At 41.2% G+C, this 23,993-nt stretch overlaps 1 protein-coding gene across 1 annotated transcript in view; it reads right to left on the minus strand.

Annotated features, from left to right (window-relative positions):
* Positions 1 to 23,993, minus strand: part of EIF2B3 (eukaryotic translation initiation factor 2B subunit gamma) — a 99,165-nt gene that overhangs the window by 22,926 nt on the left and 52,246 nt on the right. Inside the window, exons 6-9 of the mRNA XM_051807542.1 lie at positions 8,891 to 9,021; positions 8,048 to 8,241; positions 3,815 to 3,892; positions 2,999 to 3,147 (exon numbers count right to left, since the gene is read on the minus strand). Of these exons, the coding sequence (XP_051663502.1) occupies positions 2,999 to 3,147; positions 3,815 to 3,892; positions 8,048 to 8,241; positions 8,891 to 9,021 (552 nt within the window). The remainder of the gene's footprint in view (positions 1 to 2,998; positions 3,148 to 3,814; positions 3,893 to 8,047; positions 8,242 to 8,890; positions 9,022 to 23,993) is intronic.

The raw sequence follows: 23,993 nt of genomic DNA on the forward strand, positions 1-23,993 counted from the left end.
AGTTCCTTGATCCATTCAGTTGGGAAGGTCATCACCACCTAGTCCATAACCTCTGTTCCTCCAATAATGAACCAACCACAGCCTAAAAACAGGAATCTGGTTTTGTTCTAAGCACCATGTGGTGTTTCCCACCTGCATAGCAAGATTCTATTTATCCATTTCAGAAGCTGGTATAAAATGTGGTGAGGCTATTCAAAACCTTTTTCTGGTTTGGAGGTATAATGTGTGCATCTTGAAGCTGCAGGAACTATGGCACAGGATCCCCAAATAACATAACAGGAAAACTATCAAGAGATAAACATTTTACATTGTTGTTTTTTTTTTTTTGGGGGGGGGGGTTGGGAGGTGGTTGTTGGTTGGGTTTTTTTGGGGGTTTTTGGTTTTTTTTTTGTTTTTCTATATTGACATATTGAATTGAAGCTGCTGATCACTTTTTCAGCTGAAATGGGAAAAAAAAAAGAATGTAAGATTCAACCCAGAGAAGCTGGAGGTGATGTAAGTGGCAAGGGTAATACCAAGGCAGTGCCACGTCTCTCTTGACAACTGAACTTAGAATGCAGAGCAATTTTTGCATTTGGTTGTTCCCAGTATCCCAACTTTCAGAAAAGATTTACCAGATCTTTCTTCTCTGAGTTATCTAAGCATCTTTGTCTTTTCCATAATATGTGCAATGAACACTGCTGGGAATGACCTTCAGTTACCACTCACATTTGACTCAGGCACTAATACAGTAGTCCATTAGTGTGGTTGAGCTATTCAAGTCAGCATTAAAATGTATATTCTTTAAATGACACACTTTTTGTCACTTCTCAGTGCAATTCCAGAAGTTTCTAATATACAATACCTTAGATGGTAAACTGGCTTACTTGTAGGGCATCCGCTGTGTAACAAAAAAAATTAATTAGATCTGTCACTTTATTATGCTCATTTTGATGCATATCAGCCAACACATACTGACTTTCCAATCAAAGACGAAGATGTTTTCTGAAGTTGGTGATTAGATAAAGCCTGAGCTATTTTAGGGACACCTGGGAGGAGCAGTGTTCATAAGGAGTTGTCCACTGTGGGCAGTTTAAAGCCAAACCACATATAATTTATCCACCTGTTGCAAATGGATCCATCAACACGTGTAACAATCGTTAACATTTTACCAAAAATCTATCAGATTTAACCAAAGCAATGAAAGAGTCAAAATACATAGGAAAAAAATACATACAAATCCTTCACTACATGCAAGGCTTCTTTCAACAAAACTCAGCAGCTAGAATATTTCTGTTTCTCACTACCTGTGTATGCATGATTTCATACTCCTCTAATCTTAAGACTTACCATGATACCATAAGAAATACTTTATCAGCTCAGTATCTGTGCAGTTCTACACAATATTGATTACAGTATGCTTTGAAATAAAGATCCAGGGTCTGTAGTCTTAATTCTGGCTGTAGAGGAATAATTACAAATTAGACTCCAGTGCATCAGTGTGCAGTAACCATAGGGCAGCTAAAGGGGGTAAACCCCTGGGACTAGGAGGTTTTTCACTCTTTGGTGGCTACACTGTTTTCAGTGAGAGTGACTGGGGACGATGTTGTTTTCTAGAAATTCACAAAAATGCTACCCCAAAAGTCAGTTTATCCCTCTTAAAAAAATAATATATCACCAACTTTACGATGCTTGTGGAACTTTGTGAAATGCTTAACATGACTCTGGGCTCGATTTAAGATTTAGAATACTGCTATATACCAATGCAGACAAACACAAGGTGATTTGGGACTCTTCATAAAAATAGCAGTATTTATACACCCAGCTGCCTCTGTGATTTAATGGTAAAGCTGCTGACCTCATATGCAAAACCATATCATTATGACTGTGGCATCAATTCATTAATCAAAGTGACAGAGCATCTTATGATCAAATGAGAGAGGTTCCTCCACTTTTTATGACAGCAGTGCTTGTGATACAGCTATACTGGATCCATCTGTGATTGAACTGGAAACCAGCTATTTTCTATACTCAATGGAATTCTGATTTATGATGTGCTTGAAATTACTGTGGATTTCTATTAAAGACAAACACTTTGTGGTAAGGTACCATACTTACCTGTAATTTAGTTATGTAACAGTAGTATCCTCCATAGACCCCACATCCTTTGGGGTTTTATGTTTTTCAGATATGCAACTTTCAGAGCCAACTTGGCATTTTTTAAGAGCTTGGCCTTTTTCCTGAGGCCCTAAGAAAACCTCAAGCCATGAAGGAGCAGGGAATTTATACAGGTCTGCACAGACTCAATCAGCAGTTTCCTTTCCACTGACATCCACAGGAAGCCAGCACGTATGGAAAGATGGGGGCATGCAGACATCAACAATTACAGATAGGCCACTTTTCCCACATTTGGAAATGTACAGCTCAAGGCTAACTATTTAGTCAGTGTCTTTAGTGCACAAGAAACCTCTGCTAGCTGGCAGATTTTCTCTTTGAAAAGTTTATTCATTTATTCTATTACTCAGCATAGGCAATGGTAAAGTTGCAGGACAACAGAAAAGGGCCAAAGACAATGACATTTTAGGTGAAGCTGTAATGTTCAGACACAAGAAGAACATTTGTAGTTGGTAAGTGTACCACTTCAAAATATGTTTTGTGCCTCTATTTTAGGTCTACTCACAGACCCAGCCACTGAAATAAAGCTTGGAAGAACGGCACACAAGCTCATACAGACTCATACATCCACTTGACTTACCTACACATTCTGAAGATGACAGGACCTACTGTAAAAAGAAGAAATTTATGTTCCAAGACTGTAGTCCTCTCATTAATTCATTTCACTTGTGCACTACTAGACTGGTTATAGAGACTTATTTCTGACTCAGTCTTTGGAAACACACCCTCTGGTATCGTCTCTTCCAGCTGAGAATTCTTTACAGGACAAAAATGACTGACTCAGGACCTATCTAGAAAAAGAAACTGCAAATTTAGGGAACCAAGGTACAAAAAGGTAACATACCCTTCCTCAATTGTAACAGAATTCATGATGATGCAGTTTGTTATCTTAACTTTGTCCTTTATGGTACACATGCTGCCGATGATGGAGTGTTTAATGGATGTCTTCTCCCCGATTTGTGTGGATGACCCAATGATACTGTCTGATCCCACCTGGGGAAGAAAACAACAGAAACTAGCAAAAGCACAAGGATTTCTCCAATATGTGTTCTCCATACGCCTCGTCTAAACAGTGTGTCTCAAGCACTCATCAACAAAGTTTACCATGCTCTACCCTGAGGGATCCTTGGCAGAGGAAAGACCCAGAAATTTGGGCAGTTGGACAGTCTTCTCAAGGTCTATTAGCAGGTCTGGCTCTGTAGGTGTCATGCAGTAAGGTAAGAACAGTCCTGCTGGTACTCACTGGTTTCACTCAGATTTGCCCAGTGAGACCTGTCAAAGGGAAGCTTGAAGCTGGTCTTCAACCAAAATGCTTTAGCGAGAAGCAAAGCTAAAATACTGACCCCTTCTGGGTTTGGTGTCCTTTGGGAGGCAAACTGCTCAACTACTAGGAACTGCCATCAGGGAACAAGAGACTGCAGTGGGGTCTTGGGAGTAAGAAAGAATTTTTACCAAACATTTTAAAAGACAGAGATTGAAAGGCAGGAACCCATAGGTGAGTCTACAGGAGATTCTGGGCTGGATCACCTGTACTGCCATTCCACACTTCAGAACTCAGCTTCACTTCCAACGATGGAACTGAATTTTAGCAAGTAATTTTTGAAGCAAAGTGTGTGCAAATTGTATTGAAAGAGCAGAGATGGAAAAAGGGAACACTTACCATGCCTCTGTCAGTGATCTGTGCAGACCCATGAACCAGTGGTTCTTCCAGACCCAGATTAAGCAATAGTTTGGGAACCTGGATGGAAAAACCCACATCACAAGTTAACATGACAGTGCTGTACCCACACATTACATAAACAGCTCAAAGATGGTTTTGGTTTCTATTGCACTACTGCATCTGTCATAAACATTTTAATTTACATGAAAAGGTAGGTTACTGCATTTTAAATGTCCACCAAGTGTGATTTATTATCTTCCAGTTTTGTAAAGGAGACAGGTACACACCACCACTGCAGTGCACTGCATGTCTCCTCTCAATTTGGTTTCCCACCTGTGGAGAAGCAGTGGATCAGCAGCAGCAGGTTGGCTCCAGTGACATCCTGTATGTTACTACAATATCTGGCATCTGCCATTGCAATTGCTGCTCAGTGTATTTTACGCTGTCCAGTAAAGCAAGGGAGGGAAGCAAGTAATACCAAATATAAATCTGTAAACTGGCTTAAAAAGATGACTATGTTAAACCCACTCCACAAGGCAGCACACTGAGGTAGAGGCAACAAAATTGTATTTCAGGTGTTTAAGCAGAAAGAAACTAAAGCTGATCAAGTGGCTATTCCAGATGGTAGAAAGCTGCATAAGAAAAGGCTCTTGACAGGGAGAAGGCAGGTGTTAGATAAGCAGGCAAAGCAGCGATGGTAATAGAGAGAGACACAGCCCGTGAGGTAGCCAAGAACAAATCTATGGAGAGCAATTCTGAACTGGCTCCTGAAAAGAAAGAGGAGCCTGCGTTGCAGGAGGATGGGATATCACTCCATCATTCCTCCTTTTGTGGGTGAAAAGAGCAGCCTGAGGCATTCTGCATCTCCTGGCGTCAGGCTGGGGCCAAGGTCACACACCACAGAGGAGGTGATGACAGCCCAGATGGGGAGTTCAGGGGAGGTGGGAGCCTTGCAGCAATGCACAGACACGGTGCTGCAGTTACTGGCAGGGGTGATGCAATGGGTGATGTGTCTCGGTAGGACAGAGATGGCAGTCAAAGAAACACAGGGGACTCAGAAGGTGGCAAAGTGATGCATGAGGGCTAAGAGGTCCGTGTGCCACAGCAAATTGAACTCCTGAGGGAGAGGCAGTGTGTGCTGGGCTGCTGAGGAGCTCCCCACATGCTGTTTGGCCAACCAGGATGTGTGCACGGACTGTCCATCTGGGAGGTCAGCTGGAGTCTCAGCACAGTGATGGTGCAACTGGGTTTGCCTAAAGGGAGGGAGCAGCACTCATTAAGTCTCTCTTTTCTTTACACAGGCACCTATTTTTACAAAACTCTTAGAAAAGTTTATCTTTGAGATCTTTATTGTTCTGTTGAATTTGGCTGAATGTTGCCAGCAATTTCCAAAGTTGCTGTGAAGGAACTGCCATACATTACAACTGTGTAAAACGACCTCCTTAGAAAGCTGGGATAACAAGGGCTGATGGCTAGGGAGTGAACCTCAAGAAGCAAATCCCACAGATCTGAAGAAGATGGGATCAGATCAGAAAATACATCTCAAGATCTCAAATGAGATGATAGTTGCAGGAAATTATTTGGATATTCATAATATGACCAGCCTGTTTCCCTTCCAGCATGCAAGGATGGATAAATAGTGCTGGTTTTCACACGGTAAGAATTTTCACAATTGATGCTTCATCCAGATGAGTGAGGTGAGCTCAGATGAACTCACACATCTGAGGTATCATTTCTATTTGGCTGTTGTCCCCAGTAGACATTTTCACATCTGTAGCTCTTTACATCTTGTAGTTGGTCCTTCCCACTGGATTTGTGTTTTGTTTATTTTTTAAAAAATAAGAGTAGATTAGATCCTTCAGTCCAAGGTGCAGGCACTAGAGAAAACCATCAGCTTACCAGAACACCACAAACTCAGCCAATCCACCCAGATGATGCTTGGCTGGGTGAAGGGACGTTGTCCTCACCTGACTCACAGATCCAAGCAAGGAACACACACCAAAGAATACCTACAGCACAGGCTGGAAAGATTCCTGCTATCCACTGTTGATCTGTGGGAAGGGAAAGACATGAAGAAAGGCTCTTGCCCTCCTCAGTGGAAAGGTGTGTGGTGAAATAAATAAAGGATTTTACTGGCCAGAGCAAAGACCTTATTAGAATCAGTCAATGGTAGTGCAGCCTGAGGGGTAACCCAAGAAAGCTACCAGCTCAAGCATTTTACTCTGAAAAGGAAGGTTAGACTGGGGGCAGGAGTCAGAGGGAGTGCCTGGGTCAAAGCAAGGTTTAAGATGTGTTTGGATTTAATTCATCTTACAAAGAAACTATTTCCTGCTATTGAAGATAACTCCCTCCTGAACCCACCTGCCCACACACAGGCTGCAGGCATCCAGAAAACCAGCTGGAAGTGAAATGATGTGAGCAAACTGTTTCCTCACCAGAAGGGTGAGGGTTAGGATGCCATTCCTTCCTGCAGCTACTGGACTGGACTGCTACTGCTCCATAACCCTGTCTTTTTGGACCTCAATGCTACAGGTCCTGGTTTTGCAGCAAGGGAATCAGAATCTGGCCCGTGAAGACCAAGACAAGGGCAAACAAGATACCAAAAGTCTTCCTTAATGACCAACAAAACAGGTAAAAAAAGCAGATCAAATTAATTGTGTATCTTTTATGAGGATTAGCAAACAAAATGTGGTGGCACTGAAAAAAGGAACTCCTTTCTCACAAACTCCTCACTAAGGTCCATTTTACATTTTATCTCAACATAGTTTCCTTCAAAATTTTACCATCCTGAAAAAGGTAAAAATTCAAAGAAAATCCTTTACAAAGTTGAAGGCCCCAATGTGATTTCAAAACACTAATTCTTTGTACCACCCAGGAGCAAATATATTTCCTGAACTGACCAAAATGTAGAATATTTAGGTTAAAAAAAAAAAACAAAACCAACCAAAAAACAAAAAACCAACACAAAAAATCCCACATGGAGTCTGACTGGCTTAAGTCAATAACTTTTTACTGAAGTGGCTGCTGCCAAATGTACACGCACACTTCCCCTAGCAAGCGGTGTTCACCTTTAACCCTTTGGGCACACTTGTTCCTGCTATTCTTGGGGAAAGTTTTCTCCTTCTGACAGGCAGCAATGCTGCCTCTCTTCCTCATGTCTCCAGCCACAAAGCAAATAATTTTATTTCTGTGTTCCTCTACAGGCACCAAGGACAAAGAGCTCCAGTGTGTAAACTCACACTGCCATGCTGCAATTCTGATTTGCATGAATTAATCCATTCATGTTATTTAAACAAAATCAGCTCAATCTGAGAGCAAATGCAAGGCAGTGACCACTTCCAGGATTCCCAATACAACATTATTGCTCTCCCAGCCCTACTTCCAGAAATCCTGAGTCTTTCCTTATTGCACTCCTAAGTCTTTCAAAACTAGAGGAAGCTGTCCACTCCTGATAGCAATGAAGTTCATCACTAGCAGAGCAAAGTGAGAACTTGTACATTGCATCAGCCAGTGTAGTAAACCCCCGCAAAAGACCTAAATCTCCACCCCACAAACATATTAAGAGTTTTTATTCAGCAGCTCATTAGGCAGTACAGGATTTCTCTAATCCTCCCCAGTGATTTTTTTATTTTATGAATTCTCAGTAGTGTGAAAGTGAAAGCTGCAACAGATGCTGCAACAGATCAACCTTTCACCTCTGTGTTTACCCAAAGTACCACTGTAGTGAAACCTTTTCATAAAATAATTCTTTCATTATGGAAATCATTAGGCAATTTAAATGCAAGGGTAGTTTAAGTCTTCCAGCAAATTGCTAATAACCTTTGTCATTATCACTGACAAACATCTACTAGGAAGAGTCCAGTCAGAACTGATCTTGCCTTTAGGACATGGAGGACATTGATTAGATAAGCTACCAAAGCTACTTCCATCCTTATTTTCCACACTTCTTGGCTCTTTGGCTGCACGTCTTGCCCCAGCCCCTCAAAAACACAGGAATGTGTGGGGTGAAGGTTTTCTTAGCTAAATCAAAGCCATGGAGTAAATTAGTGACAGACCTGTTTCCTGGCCTCACATCCCTATCCAGCAAGCAGTAGGGCGATGTGCCTAGATAAGATGGCAGTGGTTCAATTCCCACATACTCCTCAGCTGTATCGCAGGGAGCCACTCCTGGAGGGCAAAATGTGCCATAAACTACTGCTGTATTCCCAGGAGGCAGTTCTGTATTTTCCTCACCTGTCTGTTTGCTTCAATATACAGCCCAAGAGTGTTCACTCGGTAGCACAGCCCCTCTTTCATTATATGGACGTAGCAGCGCACTTTTCCTTCGTGGAGAGTTTCAGCCATATCTCCTCTGTGATCATTCCAACACGAGTTATCTGGAGCAGGTTTCAGCAAGCTATTATCTTCCTTTATGAAACTATAAATGTCTGGAGAACACACACATGGCATGAAGTTAAGACAGGACTTAATGAAATACTTTCTGAAGAGGAATACCATTAAAATAGTGTTGGTGAAGGGAAATCTTTGCCTCACCTCATCTCAATGGCTGGATACTTAGCAATCATTAACAGATTTTATCACATGTAGTGAGTAAGTGCTTATTTTTATTCTGCAGGTGTGAATCAAGGAATCAGGGCAGATGCAATGTTTTGCCCAAGGTCACACAAGGAGACAGCGGAAATGTTAAAAATAGGTTCCAAGATCTGAGATCCTGTCCAGTTCCCAGTGCAGGGTGGTTAAGGCTTAGCCTGTTGTCCTATGCAATTTTAGGAACTCCCTCCTAAAATTACATTTTCAAAAATACATTTATATATCCTGTACTCTGGAAGAAAAAATACAGAGCCCCTAGCTGACTTGTTTATGATTTACATCAGAATAAGGGAGGACAAAATAATTTATATAATGCATAATACTGTTTGAAAAAGAAATCTGCTAGAATCTTTCTTATCATGAGAAAAAAACCCCAGATCTCCAAACTAGTGTTTCAGGCTAATTCTGTACTTTACTCAATAACTCAGTTGCAGCATATGGACTTTAAAACTTTCACATACCCAAATTTTTGATACTTGTACTGACCTAGGGATGCTTGTTCTCTTTTCTTTTGGTCCTCTTCTTTGTTATCTAGTCCTTGTTGCAATGATGTGGGAGAAGAGAACTGTTTCCTAACCAGATGTGGAATCAGTTCACTCCGGAGAGATGTGATTGTCCTGGGGAAGGAGATGCACACATGAAGTTCAAGAATGCTAAAACTTCCATGTTTTTTTTTTCTTTGCATAACATTATCAGACATTTTGCACATTTTTCATGAGGATAAATCAAAATGCCAGGTATTGCAAGACACTAAGGCAATGTCCACTAGTTACATGCTTCCTTAATGCATTAAAATATAAAGAAAGAGAGAAAATAAGGAAAAAACTTCATCTTTAGAACTAATTCCCCTAAATTTTAACAGAGATACCTATAATTTATTATAGCATCACACTGCAATTCATACTTGTGTGCAGATGGAATGCAGAAAGTACCAACATTATAATGACAACAACTGAAATTCTCCTTATGTGGCTTTAAAAACTACATCAATTGACATAAAAAGAGAGAATTAAAGAGTGTATAGAGGAAAAACTAAAGCAGCTCCTTTTCTTTGTGATAAAAACGTGGAAATGCTCAAGGATATATGAAATATCAGATCCTTAAATTTATGATGCATACATTAATGGTATTCTTGTTCACATGAAACTTTCAGAACATTTTAAAGATTCAGTCCTTTTACCATGAGAAATCAGCACGTTTTAACTAGTTTAGGTCCTAAGACTTTGATGCTCTTTGGGTGTTCTGATGCAAAACACATCAGTGAATAGAAAGCTTCCAAAGGCTTCAGCTGGCAATACACCCATCTTCCCTGCCTACAAATTTCAACTTTTATTATACCCATTCTGACATTCCAATACAAGGAGGGAGAGAAAACACAAGGGGTTTTAACCCAAGTTACGTATGCCTTAAACAAGGACCCCGATCTCTACATTATCTTTACTCTTGCATTGACTTATACATTGCAATGAATCAAGAAAAAACTCTCCTAAATGACAAATATCAGCGTAGATGGTCTATTGTACAATGGGATTATAACCCTGTTAATTCAATTTTGACTACGAGAAGATAATTTTATTTTTCAATAAAATATTTGGGAAAAAAACCCAAATCAACAGCTTTTACAGTTGGAGTGCAGTCTTAAAAGAGCTTTATCGTTGTTGTTTCATTATTTTAACAATCTCCATTTAGTTACTGAATTGTGGATTATTTAAAGTAGTACTTGGGAAAATCATGCGGAAAATGAACTCAAACTTGGCATGTGTAAGAGGAAGTGCTAAACTTCAGAGGAAGGATTGGGAGAACTAACATACCGGGCTTGGCTAGAGGAACTCAACAAACAATAACCCACAAAGAAAGAGGAGTTATTTAGAATGGAAAACAGCAAAACTAGGAACTAACTAATAGGTTACATTACAAAAGGAAAGTACTAGAATGAGTGTTATGAAAATTATTTTGGTTGGCAAAATCTCCAGCGAAGGGGGACCTTACACAGTTCAAACTTTAAGAAACATCCAGTTCAAAAACCACCCAGGCTCCTGTTCAGGTCAACAATAGTGAAGCAAACCCTAAGGACCAAAGCAGTCTTTCTCGCCTCTAACTTTGAAGGGAAGATTCATATGTGATTGCCAGCTCAGCCCTGTGAACAAATACAGTGTGTTCCTTTTTCCTGACAAACTTTTCCTTCAGTCCTCAACAGCAGGTTGTGCCACATCCTCCGTCCTGCAGTGGGATGATCAAGCCCACCCCCAGCTCCGAAATTCTGCTTTTATTTTTTATTACAGGCAAGGAAAAAAGCTCTACGTCTTCAGCCTCTCCTCCTTCTTGAAAACAAGATTATAATCACCTTCAGATAGCTGAATTTCAGGAACTAATGAAGCAAAACACTTCGTTCTTTAATCACCAAATTTCTCCCTGCTAACCACTTACAGGCGCGCTCTGCCCCGGCCGCCCCGGCCCCGCGCTCCCACACACGTGTGGCTGTGCAGATGGGCAGTTTACTAGCTCACAATGTTTGCCTGCAGCTGTGCCATTCAGCAATGATTTCCTGCTTGGGTTTTATACTTCATCCAAAACCGACAATCCTCTGTTTCCCTCAGAGGCTGGCTATGGCATTTATAAGATATATTACCTATAAAATACCCAAGTATTTGGCAGTCTTAAACAGTCTGATGCAGAGGACAACACAACACGGTAGGAAATGAAAGCAGTGGAAAGGGGGAAAGACAAAGTTTTGCCTGGTTTTTGATGGTCTAATCTTTCTTGGACAAACTCCTGAAGCTTTCCTGTAATTCTCTGAAGTGCTAGCCACATTCCTTTGCCAAAGGTGGAGCAAATCTCTGGGTCATCCATAAGATGTGGCTCAGAAACACACCCTTCTTACTGGAAAAGGAAAAACAGGAAGGTTCACCTTTGCTTGCTGTTTAAGCAATTTATATGCAACATTAAAGGAATTTGCCTTTGGAAAATATTAAAAATACACAGTAAGGCCTTCTGTGAGAAAAATTTGGGAATTTTTCGTAACGGATCTTGCAAATGTAGATATACGAAGTGATAGAGTAAGACTATTATCTGACTGTCAACAGTGGGGGAAACCAAACATCTGGCTGGGACTAGGAAGGAAATTTAAATCAAAGGAGGCACAGGACCGAAGACCCTCCATCAAGAGAGAAAAAAATTAGCAGAGTTTGGAAGAACCAACTGGCCTGTAATCTAGATACAGGAGACAACAAACCACAAAAGGTTTTGGTCTAGTGTGCCGAAAATTCTTGCAATCAAATCCTGAACTTCACATACCTATATTAAAAAGAAATAAGCATAAGAGTGCATAGGGTGAAGAAAGCAACCTTTTTTATTCTCTTCAGGTTTTAAAACTTGGATCCCCCTTTTTCTAAAGCTTGTTGTTTTCTTTAGCACCAAGATGTGGAAATGAAATACCCACTGAGATCAACATAAGGAAAAATCTTGTATAACCTGGAGAAAGAAAGTAGAGGGGTGGATGGAAGGAGAGGAGGGCACACAAAATTTTGGCAGAAATCCAATTCTAAGCCAGCTTGGAGTAAGCATGCTCTTGACACCTCACCGCAAAATCCAGACGGTAGAGAGCATAAACATGAACCTGCTTTTGAGAAACACTTGCCAAAATAAATATGTTTTCATAAAATCTAGCCCAAGCAACAAGCCCTTTTCCATGATCATTCATTCCCTAAACTCTGATTTTCGAAGTTCTGTTTTCACCTCAACAGAAAGTCGCGGGTTTTCAGTTAAACCACCAAAGATGGAGAGTGGCATTAAATGGCTGCTTGTAAATGAAGGGAGGGACATGCACTTTATGTGGTTTCTGCCCTCTGAGAACAAGAGGAGATGGCAGTAATTTTGAAAGGGGTTGATACTGATCACATTTTAAGCATGTAAAAAGAAGTATCTCTGGGGTGGAATCTGCCATTCACCCAGCAGGTCACAGACAGGGGGTGCTGGCAAGAGACGGTGCATAAGTGGGGGAAATGAAGGCAACTGGGCAGTTGAAATTCATGGTGCAAGCACAAGAAAAAGCTGGGAGTTCAAGAGAAGATTTTTTTAAAAGCAAAAGAACCTTCTGGAAAAGTCTATATTAAATGTACCTAAGAGCTCAGAGCACACATCAGTCACTTGGAGTCAGCTATGCAGACTGTAGACTCAGACCCAGGCATTATAAACCTAGAATATTCAAGGTTGATTTTATTTAAAACCTAAAACATTAAGGTACAAAAATGGATATTTGGACAGACAACTATAATTTTACCAAGTACTGTAATTAATAGAGAGACATAACTAAACTTTTAGAATCCCTTTACCCCTGGTCTCTGTGCACTGCTATGTATTCCCAGTGTTTCTGGGATTTTTACATCTCAGAAAAGACAGAGATAAGGCTCATGCTAAATTAAAAGTTTTACTCGTGAAGAACATTAGGTGAGAACATGCTAGATCTTTAAGTTTCATATTTAAACACAGCTATGCAGAGGCTTTCAGTGACTTTTACCCATAAATAAACTTACAATCGTCTATGATATGGCAGAATTAAGTTTGTACCTATGTATATTATATTATATTACATTACATTATGGCCCACAGAGGGCCAACTTTTACTTGTTGCTGAAATGCAACTGCCTCTGGGATGAAGGGAAGCTTATTGAAACTTCAGCAAGAAATGAAGAACAATGTAGCCAACTGAAACACAAGAAGAGTTTTGGGGAAAAAAACCTAATACTGACTACTTAAAAAAAGCAAAACTTATTCCCCAATTATGCTTCAATGGGCTGTGATTTCTGCTCTTAGACATGTGTATTACTGGAGACTCTGTCTGTCATATGACACAGAAAATAATGGTTCTGACCAAACCTGGTAAAGAGAAAAATTTCATAAAGTATTTTATAATAATAGAAGAGTTTATTTAAGTCTAAATTTAGGTGAGCTTGCACAAATCTAGGTACCAGTAGGTGCTGTTTGGCTTGGCCCACAGCAGGAAAGGGAGCATCCACAGCTTTTACTTCCTGCAGCTAGTTCTCACCAGCTTTGGACACCCTGAACACAAGTGTCAGTTCCATTTACCGGCTGTCATTCATTTTCATTTTCCATGTTTAATGTTAAACACCATAAAATAGTATTAATGAGTATTAGCATTTTAATATCCTCCCTGTTTTATTAATCTGTGATGAAGCATGAAATCTACCACTGCTGCCAGCACCCACCTGTGAAATCTGCTGTTACCCTCCACGGAGAGTTGCAGGGGGTCCCCTGCTACCATCCTTAGCACAGTCATCTACACCTACAGGTGCAGAGTGTGTTTGTGATTCCCCACTACAAACAAGCAGATCATTAGCCCTTTTATACCTGCTTTTGCCTTTTTTTTTTTTTATTTTTTAACAGGCAAATGTTAGCTCTTGTACAGCTATGCAAGGGTACACTGGGTTGGGTTCTGATTTTAGCTCCATGGCCTTCAACAGAGATTCTTCAGATCACATCAAAAGGAGAACATGAGGCTGTATTTCAGACTGGTGCTCATAATTAATGTTAGAAATGTATACATAAATACAACTAAACAAATCCTAAGGCAAATTACAGTTTTGGCCAGAAAGAAGTTGCATGTTTATGCAGAACAATAAAGATGTAAGAAAAAGGGAGGGGGGAAGGAAAAAAAAAAGAGGGTGTGTTGGAAGAAAGAGAAAAGTTAATTCTGAACCCTGTAGGTACATAGTTCATGGTTCTCATCGCTTAAAGGATAAAGCCAAATAACATTTAAAAATTCCATGTAAGCTGGGAGCTCTCTTGTTGAATCTCAACGTTATTTTCTCCTGATCCTTTGATGGAGATTAAAAATTTCCATGTGAATACAAAGAAAGAAACAACAGTTACTCTGAGATTTTTTCCCCCCCGAGCATTTAATGCTCCAAACTAGAGCAGCTAGCCACCATTCCCATCTCCTCCCCCCTCCTTAAAGAAAAAAAAGTCAACTCACTTTGAAGAAAAGACAAAACAGGGTCAGGGCAAGGGGGATTAGGGAAATGATATTTATATCATGGACCAAATTAAAATGTCAATGCAAGAGGCAGGCAAACAGCCCTTGCCACACATATACACCAGGCATGTTTCCTCAAGGAAACAGGAAAGAGATTTGAAAAGAGTTAATGCAGTTCTGAGTTAATACCACCTGCCTCAGACTCAACACCACTTAAAAGACAGTGTTTGGGTCCATTTCCCACAACGTGGTTTTAACAAGCTCAGTGGAAAAAGCAATTACAGGCCTTTTCCCCTTCTTCTCACTGATTCACTACTAAAAATGCTGGAATTTCTGAGATATGCTAAGAATGTGGAGAAAGCATGGAAGGGCTACATACAAAAGGAAAAAAATCAAATGACAAATTTATAGGGTGTGTGCCACATCCCTGCAGAAGGCTAATTCTGCTCTTATATGTTGCAATAATCCTTTTGCCTTTGTTTGGTGTACCTGAGACCAATTATAATACAGGAAAACTCCAAAGCAACCAGGCAAGCTAATAAACTACCAGGTAGTTAATTGTGCCTAATTCAATAACCTGCAACACCCATCATACCATCAAACATCTGTTATATCTTGCTACGTTTTATTCGTCCTGTTCTACTCCCAAAATTTCTATCACGAAAAGAGTAAATATATTTCTACCCGCCCCTCAATTTCACAGTAATTAATTATTTGTCAGTGTCTCTTTTTATTTTTGGAGCTAAAAGCCTACGGAGAAGACAAGGAAACTTTGAGAAATGTTCTACTGAAAGGTAATTCCACATGACTGCAGTTGTGCTTCATTTGTCTTTCCATGCTATTTTCTAACTACAGCGTTCCAGTCTGACAGCAACACAGTCCCAACGCTCATAAGAGCGTGTGTGACTCATTCAAAAGCCATTACACGGCAAGCCAGTAAAACTGCACAGCTTTGCTTTGCAGGCTCGAGTTTATGAATGACTTCCCAAAACTGCAGAATCACCACCAAAACCCTGCGTTCCGGATGACGGAGGAAAAGCAGAAGACACGCAAGTGGCAGTCACAGACACGGCAACACGGAGAGGATCCAGATCAAAGTATGAGAGGGATGGTATGGATGCAAACCACATGAAAAGCTGTTCTCAAGTTCCACCAAGTCTGGATGCAGTTAAAGGAGCAGGGATCTAACTTCCACTTCTGCCAAAAAGCCCTTTGGGAAACAAGGCAGCTTTCTGAAAAATTGACCACAGAAATTAAAACTCCTCAATTACATACTCAAATCCTTTGAAAGCGTGCACACACTCAGCTCAGGTCATCTAAGTAACCTTAACTCTGCCCTCTTGCCAAACAGCCAGGAACACCCCACAGCTCCCAACTAATACAGCTTTTGCATGGGAATGCCAGCAAGTTTAGACATTTTTAGAACTTCTCTCTGACCAAAAAGTCTCTGAGGCCGTCGGAGGCCACCCAGGGTGTTTGGCAGGTTGTGCACGCTGCTGAGGAATGGATCTCATTCATTCCCAGACAGCATCCCATTCTTCTAAAACAAGCGCACCTGCAACAAACGCGATTCCTTGCCAGAACTCATCTTTCCCCATTCTCTCCCACCTCCGCCTTTGCAGCCATCTGTGTCTGAGTTACCAACTTTTTTCTCAGTGCCTTAGAAATCAGGCTCCTTTTCTGAAAGAGAAACAGAGGCATTCTGATAATATGCCTAAACAAACACGCTATACAATGCATTTGTTGACACATATCCATAAACCGATGAATTACGTAAACTTAAGGTGGGTAATTATATATTTAGATAAATTGACAAACACTTCAGACTTGTCTGTATAAGACATGTCAGAAAATACAGACATGGTTGTAGCTTCACATGGGCAACCTCTTTCACCCCACTCCACTGAGACTGCATTAGAGGCACTGTAGCTGTCCACATCACTTTGCTGTTTCTCCATGGAGGTACAACGTTTGGGGGACTGCAATCAAATGGACCTATTCGTGGTTTGATTTAAAAACTTCTGGGAGATAAAGAGGAAGCTCTGGTGTGTAATTTAGTCTTGCTTCCACCTGTACAAGTACCATTTCTACACCCTTCTCCACAGCAATCATTCTACCTTAACAGATTCCTGTCCTCTCCATTGATTACTAATCCTTACTTCACTTCTCCCTGTAGGACAACTCTTCTGTTCTTTTTACCATGGCATTTGCAACATGATCTTCTGTCTGTGATAAGACTAAACTTTTTTTCGGTCTCCACTTTATCCTTTCTTGAAGAACTTTAAGAGAAAGTTTTTTGGCCAATGAATCCCATCTCCTCTTTTTCACAAGCCTGCTTTTATTCATAATGTTCTTTCCAGATGGTATTAATCCATAAAAGTTTGGTGTAAAATGGTGTGTGGGCTATAGTTCATCTCTGCATCTTTGATTTAGGGAAATGTCCCTCCTTCTCTCCATTCAGGTCTTGAACTTCTTCAAAATCAGTAACTTAGCTAGACAGCACTCGGCATTTCCCATAGACTATTTAAAATGTTATACTCCCTTTTTTATTTTTTCCCTTTAAGAAATTTGCAGTTGCTCTTTTCTTTGATTCAAGGCTGTTCTAAGATCAGCCCTTACCTCACACTCCAGCTATTTATCACATTCAAAATGGAACTCAGAGTACCACTACTGATTGAATGACAGTTTACTGACTTAAAGAAGACAGTTCTTAGCTACTCCATTCATGCATGTGTGCCCTATCATCATTGGTAGCATTTATTCTCCCTTCTATTCTAACTTCTCTATGAAGTTAAAATATCATGATAATTCAATGCAAAAATAAAGTCAGCAACAGTGTTACAGACATCTTTATTATTGTTCCTGTTTCATTTGACTGGCTAAGGCACAATGAAATTTAACACTGAACCTACACCTAGGATACAAAAACTATGAGAGAAGTGGAATACTAGGAAAACAATTATTGTTTTCTCTCTTTACCAAAAGTTCAACCTGTCAGTAAAAGGGGACTCAGCATTTCAGAAGGATGAGTCAGTGATTGAGGCGGTGTGGAAGAAGAGATTTTTAGAAGCAAAACAGAGAGGGGAAGAAAGGAAAAGATTATCTTAAAAATTCTTGAAAATTGTATATTCAGATAATCTGAGTAGAAAATACAAGGGAATAATGTTTTCCACTGCAAGAGAAATTTTTGTGATATTATAATATTGTATCCTCACAGGGAGATGTCCAGCAAGATAAGATAGTAACTTCACCCAAAGCATTATCTTACACGCAAGTACTGCTGGGTGGAGAAAATGCACTGCACCAATAAAAGAATGCAAAAGAATACTGTCCAAGTGGTGATCATTAAAGGGGAAAAAAAAGGAGGAAAAAAGTGCACAAAGATGGGTCAAAGATTCATCATTTCTCCTTGGTTCCAAATCCACATCTTGTAAGAAGGCAAAAGTCAACTTGACTGAAGGCTACCCAAGGAAACTGAAACTGCATCAAACAGTGGAAAGAACAGTTAACAATTTTTAATGTTTATTATCAGATCAGAACAAGCCCAGCTGAGGCCACCAAGAGGGCCAGGAGCACATGACGCAGGAGGAGAAGCAGGGGGAGTTGGGTTTGTTCAGTTTGGAGAAGGGAAGGCTGCAGGGGAATCTGATTACAGTTTTCCACTACCACAAGTGAAGTGATATAGAAGACAGTCTGACTTTTCCAAGAGGTGCACAGTAAAAGGGCAAGAGGCAACAAATGCAATCTGCAACGAGGGAAATTCCAATTGAGACATAAAGAAAACAACTTTTCAGTGAGTGGTACAGTCCTGGGACAAGGCCCAGTCTTCATCCTCAGAGATTTTCAAAACTCAACTGCAAAAAAACCCCCTGAGCAACACAAAAGTTAGACTTACTTGAGCAGGAGGTTGGACTAGAGACTGCTTGCTATACATCCCTCCCAGTCTAAATATTTCTATGATCCTATAACTGAATGACCTTTTTCATGCCCTCCCTAAATTCCTTTTTTTAGGGAATCCAAAGTGTTGTAAATCAAAGTCAGAGAACAAAATTAACACATTTTAACATTTACTTCAGGAAAACATTTTCATTAGGAGCAGCCTGCACGCACAGAATGCTGCGCTGCAACCAAGTGTGCTTCCACTATCTCAGACACGTGGCCACTATGGCATATCGTGGTCTCACAGAGAGGTTTGCAATTCTTCAGGAAGTTGATCAGCTCCAGTTCAGCACAACCAAAGATATGTCTGCTCCCAGGTAGGTTGCTAACAGGAAAAGGAATAGTATTTCTTACAGAAGGCATTTGTTGAAAATCGTAATGTGTTTAAATCTAGTTAGGATCATTAGGGTTTTTTCCCCTGAGGTTTCAGGAGTGAGCTTGATTGGTACCATGGAAAGATGATAACAGTAAGGATACCCTGGAGGAGGAGGACATCAACAAATTTCAAATCTTGGCATTTCTACTGGGGAGCAGGGAAAGCTCCAACAGCTGGATATGTTTGACAAGGAAAGGAAATGGGAAAGATGAATTGCCATTTCACATTCTAATAGATTAAATACACTAAGAAAGAACTCGGGTTAGGTTAGTTGTTTCCCTTCCCCTCCTCCCCTTTTTCTTTTCCTTGTTTGGAAAGCCACAATCTATTTGCCCTGTCTTCACACAGTATACTTCCTGTAGGAGCTATTTGTTTATTTATCCGTTTTAATCACAAGGAAAGTATTCATTATAAAATCTCTCTTTACAGCAAAAGAGAAACCTTCCAGCCACACGGCTGACACATGTTAACTCGCAGGTATTCACAGAGCAGGTTCTGTTTTAAGCCATCTTTCAGGCAGCCACACAAAGACCACCAAAGCTGGGTGTTCAGCTCTGCCAGACCTCCCCCAGCCAGCAGCCCTTGCCAGGAAACACAGGTGACAGCCTGAATGATAAAAAGGCATTTAGAGGGGAAAAAGAAAAAATGCACTGGTTTAGTCTGGGCAGCACCTTAATATAAACCTGCAGGGGCCTTTGTGTACAGCATAGCACACAGCCATCCAAGCAGGAGCTCCAGAGCCAGTCACTCACACCTCCAGTTTCCAAAGATCTCACACTGCCCTGCCATTTATCGGGGAGGAGAAGGGTAGCTCCACTGCAGCTCTTTTCAGGGCAACAGATCTCAGAACACAGCACTGAGACAGCAAACTTTGCTCTCCCCTCCTAGTGCTGGCCCTGTGAAGGCTTTCTGGACACAGTGGAGGGGAGCCGAGCAGAGAAGCGTGCTCTGGGATTGCAGCTGAAGCAGTTTGGAACGGCAGAGTGCTATGACCTCACACAATTTGCTCTTATTTATTTCAGCAGTTCAAAAAAAAAAAAATAAAAAATCCAGTGTTTAACTTCGTAAACAAATCATACTGACTTTGGCTATAAAGTTTAGTGCAAATTTGCTCAGTTCAGAAAAGAGTTTCTCTACTGGCAAATTCTGGCAGGCAGCTCTCCAGAACTGTGGAAGAGCCGATTTGTTTTCTTAGCTACAGCTCAGCCTCTCATGGGATGCACCCCAAGAGAAGGGCTCCCCAGGGAAAGTGGATTTCCCTGGTGGCAAGCAAGATATTACCACTCAGCATTCCCAGGACAAGGCGCTGCAAATGCTTAGTCAGACCTTTTGAAGTGACCACAGTGCTGCTGTTTATTATTCTTGCCTTTCCAGTACCACCCATCTTCCTGCTGGCCACAGGCAGAGCTGCCCACTTCCCAGGTGACTGTACCAGGGAAACGGTGGCTTTTTCTACACCCAGCAATTCAGAAGGGTCAAATTCGGGACAAAATGCTGATTCGCAAAACACATTACTAAACACAATAAAATTTTACCTTGCTTTTAGGAGGAAAAGGGGTGGGGAAAAAAGAGGGAAGGACACCACAAAAGCACGTGAAATGTCCTAACGTATAAGAGGAAGATGTGTGTTGCCAACTTAGTTTTAGATATACCGACACAGTCTTTTGAAATGAAGTCCAAAGATCTTCTTATGTCAGAAAATGCATGTGCCACTCTGATGAGCAACAGAGAACCCAGAACATCTGAGCAAACACGCAGTGGCACCTGCCTTCACCAGATCTGAGACAACCAGCATTCAGTGGTGGTGCAGCTGGGGTGGTTATAGATACATTGCCCAGCATTTCCTGTTGTAAGTTTCTGTCTTCATCTGTTTGTAAACTTTGCCAAAGTGTAACTATTTTGGCAGAAATTACCTATGCCAGGTGTTTGCCTCAAGCTGATTATTTTTTGGATAGCTTCATCAAAAATGTCTCAGCTATTTCCAAGAATAAAATTATGGAAAAAACCTTTGTTTTGACCACGGTAAAATATTTCATCTGCTCTGTTGAAAAGCTCTTGCACTTCCATGCTTGTAATTTGGCACAGGGTTGTCTTTTCATTGGGGCGTTACATTTATAAACAGAAAATGTGCCCATACTACATCAAGCTAAATCTGAAAAAACACTGTTTGCACATGCTTGGAAGAGACCTGTTTTGCAGCTAATTTTTTTATACTTCTAAAAGGTATAAGTCCTCCTATATTGGGCATGCTCCATTCTCTTTTCTGCAGGGTAACTGCCGTGTTCATGTACTACTCCATAGAGAAACAGAATATGCTCCAGGCCAAGGTTACAAATGCTGAGTTGGATATTCTTTGAAGCTTAGAGTATCCCATCTCCCTCTGGCAGCTGACCTGAAAGCGATAAATCTATGTTGATAACAGCTACTTCAATAGCAAGAGTCACAGTAGCCTCGCTGATTAATTCTAAAAGTGTCATATACAAAAATATATATACACATACTTAAAAGAATATCAGGGTAACAGTTGGGGTACTCAAATTAAGAAAAGCTATAAGCATGTTGCTTATACCTTTTTTAAGAACTCATGTGTGTACATTATGACACAACCCTTAAAAACACACCTACTTTTCCTCTCTCCCCAATCTCAGTCTCTTCTTCCCCCAATGCAAAGATGGACTATGCCCTGAGGATGAATCACAGTTGTGTAATGAGGCAGAAGAATGACTGGTTCATTTGTTAGAACATGTGTGCTAAATGTACAAGGCAGAGGGCTGCGAGGGGAGAAAAGAACTGCTAAGATGTAAGGCAAATGAATGATGCCTGAAGAACTGATTTTTAAAATTTTTTTGGTAATTCCCTTCTGTCAGAGGATATTACAGATACTGCTGAATGCAGAACGTAAATCTAATTTCTGCAGTTTGCCACCAATTGTGTGCTTTCAATTTTATCAGTGTCACCCTGTAACAGCTATCACCAATGGAAAAGATTTTTTTCAACATTATGAGCTCTCTGTATAACATTAAGAATTGAAAAATGGCACACTTAAGACGAAGATGCTTCAAACTTTAGCTCTTGTGTACCCTGGTTTCCCCCTTTCAGAAGGGGAAAAACCACTGCTTTGCTAATAGGGGTGCTGGAAAGATAGTTAATGAAATGTGTGCAGGGCATTACAGTATCAGTGATGAGCACCAAGAATCCAAAAGCGAAGTATTTACCTTATCTTCAGAACAGGGTTTAAACAGTAAGGTTGGTGGCCTTCACTTGAACTATAGAAGTTACAAATAATATTGAACAGTATCTCCTTCAGCAAATATCTCGGGCAACAAATGAAGCAGTGGTCACAGAGTGGAAAAAAACCCTCAAAAAAACCATAAAGTCACGTAACTGGAGACTGTACCATAATATAGGGCAAATACAAAAGCAAAAAGTTGCACGGGAAGCATCAGCTGTGGCACTTCCTAACTGCCAAGTGCTTATATTTACAAAGTTAGTATTTTGAAATGTAGCTTTTTGTATGTTAAACCTGTAACTAAGGTCTGATTAGCATATTCCTGGCAGGCTCTGCACGGATGAAATTCGTGAAAAGTGATTTTGGGGAGGCAACTTAATAAGTAGGATCATATACTGCTTTGCTTTAGGCAGCCTTGATCTGGCTTTAGACTTTCAGTCTACCTCAATGAGGTGGAATTCTTACACATATTACAAATGTTGTCATCTATACCTGCACAACTGACTGCGGGCACAATGCCATTCCTGCATACTTATATTATAAATGCATATTACATATGCTCTCTAGCATATTCACAGGATGTATATAGTGACTTCAATTTACAAAGCAAGTTTGAAGCTTCCATGTTAAAACTTCACAGGGAAAGGGGTTGCTCTGTATCTGTCTGCCCCCCTCCTGCCCTCCCCTGAGTGAGTTATCTTATTTCACCAGGCTACAGCTTTAGAAAGATTGTGGGCTCACACGGCACAGGCCTAGATCCTGCCCTCCGTTACACATGAAGTTCACGGGGGAAAGGGAATAAGGACTCTGTTCTTCCATCTGCCCTGAATGCAGCAGCGAGGCAGGATTCCAACCTAGCACTCAGGAGAGTGCCAAAAAAGGGACTGGCTACTGTGCTGGCTGCCACCCCAGGGCCCCAGGGGTGTGAGGCCCGCCAGCTGTGGGGTGGAGCCGTGCCCCCAGCCAGCTACAGCCTCTGCTTCTGTCTCGCTGCTGGCTCAGCTCGTGGAACGACCGCTTTAAGAAAAGCAACACTGTGCAGTTCATCGTGCAGTGCAGGTGTTCACCTTCAACTATCCCTGCCCTGTGCTGGCAGAGCACCTCCGGCAGCACACACGGCCTGTGCTCGCCCGCCTTCCCACACCACAAGGCGCAGCACCCATGGAATCCTCGGGCTGGCCTGACTCTGGAAAAGGAAATGCTGAGGAAACGAAAGCTCTCACCTAAATACAAGGAGATCAGATTTTTAACTGACTTCCCTCCCGTGCAGAGGTGTGACACAATTCCACAGACTCTCTACCGAGGCCAATCTCAGCAACTCTAACTTCACTGATGCAGAAAGGAACCTGGGGAAGAACCAAAGGTCTCTGATAAATCATACCAAGGACAGGACAGCTACCACAAGCTGAAAATTCAGCCCAAACAAGAGCTGCTTCACATTTAGGTCACAGTCCCTGTTCAGACAGAATGAATACAGTTGGTAGCATGACTCTGTGACTCTTGTGAATCTAGTGGGAACAGACCCAGAAGTCACCAGTGTCAGGTATCCACTGTGGATGCAGGGATGGAGACGTCCTTCCGAGGGCAGAGCTCCCAGTGCTCGAACTGGCACCCCTGTGCAGAGGCTGCCAATGCACTGCAGCTGATCAACCTACCCTGGTGACACAGAAGTGTGGAAAGAATGGAAGGAACAAATTCCAGCTGTAGGAAATAAACTGCCGTGGGCAAGAATTTCTTAGGCTGTTGCCCGAGCCACTGTGGAACCATAAGCATTTGACCGTGGTAGATTTGGAGAGGGTAGGACCCTTGCACACTTGATTTCACTAGGATCCACTGCTGAACTGGTGGATGAATAACAGAGATTTAACTGACAAAATGCATTTTTTCCTCCTAGGAAAGAGAAAAAAGTTTCATTCCTGAAAAATAAATTCCCCAGGTTTAAGTAACATTAGGGGCATCGTATTACTTTTGTCTGGACATACATATTTGAGGAGGTTCTAATAAACAGAACATTTCCTCTGACTTTTACTCAAAGGCACTAGCAAGTTCTGCC

The sequence above is a fragment of the Manacus candei genome, unplaced genomic scaffold (assembly GCF_025592945.1).
Source record: "Manacus candei isolate 608988 ecotype Guabito, Panama unplaced genomic scaffold, ASM2559294v1 h1tg000005l, whole genome shotgun sequence".
NCBI lineage: Eukaryota > Metazoa > Chordata > Aves > Passeriformes > Pipridae > Manacus > Manacus candei.